This window comes from Apteryx rowi, unplaced genomic scaffold (genome assembly GCF_003343035.1).
Source record: "Apteryx rowi isolate R43461 unplaced genomic scaffold, aptRow1 scaffold_269, whole genome shotgun sequence".
Taxonomy (NCBI): Eukaryota; Metazoa; Chordata; class Aves; order Apterygiformes; family Apterygidae; genus Apteryx; species Apteryx rowi.
The window spans coordinates 554,008-559,833 of record NW_020449074.1 but is presented as its reverse complement, the minus strand read 5'-3'; the positions used below and the strand labels follow the sequence as shown (position 1 = coordinate 559,833).

At 42.7% G+C, this 5,826-nt stretch overlaps 1 protein-coding gene across 1 annotated transcript; it reads right to left on the bottom strand.

The window, feature by feature from the left end:
* Window positions 1–351: 351 nt before the first annotated feature.
* MRPL19 (mitochondrial ribosomal protein L19) lies at window positions 352–5,462 on the bottom strand. Its single transcript, XM_026068136.1, has 6 exons — window positions 5,373–5,462; window positions 5,058–5,169; window positions 3,765–3,883; window positions 3,112–3,246; window positions 1,478–1,659; window positions 352–694 (listed from the first exon to the last, which is right to left on the bottom strand). Exons 1-6 carry the CDS (start codon window positions 5,455–5,457, stop codon window positions 479–481), a joined length of 849 nt encoding a protein of 282 aa, XP_025923921.1. The 5' UTR covers window positions 5,458–5,462; the 3' UTR covers window positions 352–478.
* Between the last annotated feature and the right edge of the window lie 364 nt (window positions 5,463–5,826).

Genomic DNA, 5,826 nt, shown 5'->3' with positions numbered 1-5,826 from the left:
GTCTGGTAAGACAGAAAAAAATTGCATCATCCTCTACAAAGCAATAAACAGAGGGGGGAAAAGGAAGTTCCATCTTCAAACAGAAGGTACGTAAGTCAGTATGGTGCATTCTTTTCTGAAAAAAATGTTTACCAAGCTAAGCATAACAGGGGTAGCAGTTACAGAAGTATTTGGAAGTGACAACACAACCAACTTCAGAATCAGTGATGTAGATTATTGTTGCTGTAATTTAGAAAAGGAGACTTCTCATTTCTGGAGAAAGAATAAATAGGGTATTATGTTTGTCAGAAAAAGAATATGTTTTCAGAAATAGAAAATTAGTGTTCAGTGACAGAAATTTATACACTGAAATTTTCTGGAAAGGTTAACTTTATTGTACATTTTGCCTATATATATACAAAACAGCTGAAGACCCATACACTGAATTCAAAGTGAATGTATTAATTTTCTTAGTAATTCCTACACTGAAAAAATAGTATTATTTTTTAAGCTCTTCATTCACTTCTTTCCAGATTTTTTCCTCTATTTTTGAAGTATCATATTCACGCAGCATATCAAACTCCAGCCAGGGTTTGTTCCACTTCTGTGCTTCTTTCATTTTTTCTTCAGGTAGCTCAAACTTTATTCCTTTTATGTTGTATTTTGGCCTTTCCCACCGTTTTGACCACGGTTTAGGTTTCATTCTTACTTGCAGCTAGGGTGAAAGGTATAAAAAAACCAAAACATAAAATGTATTAAGGGATCAGAATTTTGACTGATTCTGAGCTTAACAAAAGCTGAGACAATTGCCATTCTAAGAGAAAATAAAAGAAAACAGACCAATTTGTCAGTAACTTAGTTTTAAAGTTGTCAAGAGAAAAGGAACTTTTTCATGTCCGTACGTCTGTCATCCTACTAACTTAATTTTTCTGATCCTAAATAATGCTGTCTTGATTAATTACACAGGCCTTAAATCGACACAGACAGTGAAGTTGCTCCCTTTTACAGTTCTGCCGTGTTCCTTATCAAGGGAAGAGAAAAGCAGTGCAATACTAATCTCTCCTCCCTTTCCCTATAAGTTACTGAGCTACTAGACAAAACTCTTCAACAGGGTCTGCTGGTTCCTGGATCTTCTCTGAGATGACAATTTTAGCCGGCTCCTCCAATCTTACCTTCTTTTCTGACACTTCCCCCCAATCAATAAACACCTTCTGTAACAAAAGCTGCAATCTCTGCACAGCATAACATGTAGGCATGTGCAGGTGGCTGCTTCTCCCTTGGGTCTTCTAAAATAACCAGTGAGGATACCAGATATTTACATTACGAACATTCAATCACTATAGATATGGCATAAAGACTAACCTTATTTTATATACTTTTGTCACCCAGGTAACTAATGCAACTAAGAACTGTTCAACAGCCTCCCAAGGTATCAGTCAAATGTGAAACGATTACTTGGATTATCCTCTGTTTTGCCCCTACAATATTAAGCTCCTACCTTGTTTACAGGAATTTCTTCATGGTCTAAACGAGACTCAGGTTTCATATTCATATCAAAAGTACTATATTCAGGGAGGGCATCTCGCAGGTACATCAGGTTATCGTCTAGCCTCTTTTCTAATTTCAGAACCTTGATCTCCTGGATTCGAGGATTATACAGCTCATAACAAATTTCAACACCTTAGAGAGAGAAAGTCTGGTTTAAGGAACTGCAAATTCATATTTCTTCAGTGTTTTACATCCCTGTATTATTCAAGAACTGCTTTCTATTTGTTACATATAACTACAATATACACAGTGCTGTGTGCACACACGCTGACCGTATGCATTCTGTCTGTGTAGGTAAATGCAAATTTCTATTACAAATCAAGTCTCTGGTATGGAAGGGCCTGAGAGACAGACCCAAGTTTGAATTTGAGAAAAACAAGCTTGGGTTTTAAACTCTGCCTCCTTTGGCTACAATGGTTGTTACCATATACACATCACATATGAATGCACAGACACACGCATCCCTTCTTCCATATTTCCTCTCACATCATCAGTATTTCCACCTCCTTCCATCTTGCCATAAAATAGAGCATGAATCTGTTATAAATCCCTGCTAATTTGTTGCTTGTTACCAAATGTATGCGTACAGCCCCTGTGGGTGCAAATACACAGCGCTCAAACTGAGTGGTATTACACAGCTAGCAGTACTCTGCACCCCCCCCCCCCCAAAAAAAAAAGTGCTGTGACTCTTACTGCAGCTATGAAAGAGAATTTAACAGTGGGCAACCAGGACTCCCCATTCCCCAGTATAATCATTCAAAAGCTCCATTTTGATTACTGTTATGTATGTACAGAATAAGAAATGCTAATTCCTACTTGGTCTCCTGTAATCAAGACAAGGCAAGACCTCTATTTAAATACTGAACTTGCCCTCTAATGGTTTTAAAATACATCTGTCAAGACTACTCAAAGCTGTAAGCGGGCAAGCTGGTCTTTAATTTGTAATCATGTATGCGTAGATTCAAATGCAGCTTAAGTTAGAAATGAAGTTGGTGAGAATCTGCTTAGATATAGGGGGACTAACCGCACAGTGCCTGGCACCAAGGAGCCCACAGAAGCCTGAATCCCAAGACCCTCCCACAATGCTGTTTTTAAAAACTTTTATAGTAAGTTCAAAATCTATGACTGCTATGAGGCCAGCAGATATATTACAGTGGAAACAAGTTCATTGACTGCTGATTTGTATGAGTCTTTCCAGGCAAACTTGCAGTTTTCGGATGCTTAAGAGTTTCTTACAGTCCTTCCCTAAGCATATGCTTAGGGTGCTCTTTTTAGACTTCTAAGCTCAAACACAAATGGGTCACATTCAGTCTCATCAGAATACATATACAGAATTACTAAATATAAGGATATAAAATTACTGAGCAGTTTCATGCTTTCAAATACAGGCACATCAACATCTCTGCATATACACACTTTTGTTTTAAACTTGAAGTATCCACAAGTAAGTGAAATTAAGATTTTGCTTTAGTCTACTGCAATTCTTTCTGCAGACTAAACTTCTACACTAGATATTCCACGTACAACTTCAACATTCTTTGCTTAACATTTCTAGCATGAGAATTATCACAGTTACAAACGCACCCTGGTCTTCTATAACGTTTCGAAGCACAAAGGTAGCGCCAAGTCCTTTTCCTCCTCTTTGAATGCAGATGCCTACAAACCGGCTGGCTTTGCCATTGGCATATGGGTCTGCGGTAGTAACAGCGAGTATACTGCCTGCCAAAAGAAGGGACTAGTCAAGTAAACACATATCAGCATGCGGGAAAGGAGTCAGATGATGTACACATACACAGATTTATTTTGAAAATGTTTTATCTTCCAATAAAGCTGCCAGAAACACAACAAACTTTTAAAATATCCTGAATTAATAAACGTTAAAGTGATTCTGCAGGTTAACTATGAAGTTTCTTAACCTTTAAACCAGTGCTATTTATCTTTTACTCTTCATTATACAAATTGAATATGAATATTTTCCTCTCTTGAGCTTTATTGGCTAACCGTGTCCTAAAGTGCCAGAATATAAAGCACACATTATAATAACAAGTTAATGCATTTCTTATAAAAGCTGGATGTAAATATGAAATTAAAATATGAACCAGTATGTACAGAAACACATATCCTAGTTGATCTAACAGCTGATACTAGATATTCTACAGCATCAGACCACACTTTTTACTACTCCACTCAGTGAACAGTATCGACAGAATTATGAAAATCCTAGTGCTGTTACTGACCAACATAGAACTCTGGGATGTTGAAGACCTTTCGTCTCTGTATCATATCCTTTCTTTCTATATAGAACTTAAGAGGGTTTGTTCTCCCTCTAGGAGGTATAAATTCAGGGCTCAAGAACCTGTAAGACAATCAAAAATTTTTTTTTAAGTATAAAAAGCATTTGCATAAAAACTACTAGAGAAGTGCAAGTATTTGGTTTACAAGTGAAAAATTATCTATGTTAAACACTTGCACCTGTTACCATGTCAGAGYTATGAATTGCAGTTCATGCAGTTACTGATTTTTTTACTATCCACAAGGGATTTTTCCAGACTTTTTTTTTAAGCTAGCAATGAATGTTGACCTCAGGGGAGCTGAGAAAAGAAGCATTAACGCAAGCCTGCCTTACAAACCTGAGGGGGTTGTGGGGGGAGCACAAAGCAACACATGTGGCAACACAGAGGTCCTGGTCAGTGCTGCTGCCTCCAGGCAGCTGCACAGACTGTAAACAACATTAGGACTACTCTTATCTTCATGCAAAGTTGCACAGGCTCAGGAAAGTAAAATATGTTATTTAAATGTAGTTCCCTGTTCTGCCTAGCCACTGCTTCCCAGACTGCACTTCTTAGGAGAGAGCCACAGAGACTCTTCACTTCTTAAAGTTATTTCCATTAACAGATCTGAAATGAATGCAAGAAGAGGAAGGAGGCAGAGTGGAAGATTTCACAGTTCTGATTTTTAATACTTTTTCCATTCTTCGGCTGCTTACATGCTACACGTTTTGCGGAGATACACAATACTGTATCATCACTCTCCTTCCTGAGACAGCACTACGGTTTTAACTAGTGTGTGCTCTAAAGCAACACAAACAGGTGAAAGCAAAATACTCAGCGTGAGAGAAGTCTCAGAAAGGTTATTATTGGTGATATCACCTCCATTTCACACACAGTAACAGGCACACACATGACCTCAGGGCCAGAGGCAAAGGCAGACACAGGACCCATGTCCCTGACAGCCTGCAGCATACTGAAGAGATGCACACCTTTAATAGATGAAAAACGGACATATTAACACCAAATTTGCCAAAATGTCTACTGCTATATATTTTTTCCTGTTTCGCTGCTTTTGGGAACTGTAGGCCACAGTGTTTTGGGGTATTTTAAGCATGCTTCCACATGAACTGTTGCTGCTAAAACTTAGGAAATATTTCTGTGCAGTAACACCTCAGGGTTTTAGAGGTGCTCACACCACGAATAACCTGACAGCAGAGCTGAGCTTAACCGCCCGCTGCGGTAAGCCCCAGGCCATCCTACCTCCTCTCCACCGACTGCTTCTGCTTGTCAATAATGACAGGCTTTGGAGGCGGCTTAAATTTCTCTGGCTCCCCATCGCTGTAACTTCGGTACCCCGAGAAAGAAAAACACCCTGCAAAGATAAAATAAATAAATGAATAAATAAATAAATAAATAAATGGGTAAATAAATAAATAAATAACCCCCCCCCGTTTTCAGGCAGAACTGATCCCTCCCCCCCCCCCCCCCCCCAAGGCCCGCACCAGGGCCCTGCAAAGCGCGGCCGGGCCGAGGGCCGGGTGGCAGGGGGTGCGGGCCGGGCCAGGCCGTCCTTACTGCGGGGCGCCGCGGGCCGGGCGGCGGCGAGGCCCGCCAAGGCCGCCGCAGGCCGCTCCCAGAGCCTCCCGCAGGTCGCTGCCATGGCGACTGCTGCCACTTCCGGCCTGGCGGCGCAGGCGCGCGCGGCGCTACGGCGAGCGCGGCAGGCCAAACTCCTCGCAAGGGCGGAGCGGGCGCTGGGGCGGGGAGGCGCCGGGCTCGGGGCGGGGCCGGGCTCCCGCCTCTGCCCACGGGGCTTCCCGGCACCTGGAGCAGGGCCCGGGGCGGCGCGGTGCGGACCTGAGGGGGGCAGCGCCATGGCTGCTCGCGTGCCGGGGGCGGGCCGGGCCCGGTCACTGCCCCCGGCCTGCGCGGGCCCCTCGCTGCCTCGCACCGCCTGTCCGCCCGCCACGGGCATCGGCCCCTGCCCCAACCTCGCCATGGGGATCAGCCCCGGCCCCTGCCCCGCCAC

What these genes read in the sequence shown, in the direction of transcription:
- MRPL19 (XM_026068136.1), bottom strand. Translation starts at nt 5,457, where the DNA reads ATGGCAGCGACCTGCGGGAGGCTCTGGGAGCGGCCTGCGGCGGCCTTG. An exon ending in CATCCCAGAGTTCTATGTTG is followed by an intron (nt 3,247 to 3,764) that starts GTCAGTAACAGC and finishes TTCTTTTGGCAG; the next exon opens with GCAGTATACTCGCTGTTACT. An exon ending in AAACGTTATAGAAGACCAGG is followed by an intron (nt 1,660 to 3,111) that starts GTGCGTTTGTAA and finishes TCTCTCTCTAAG; the next exon opens with GTGTTGAAATTTGTTATGAG.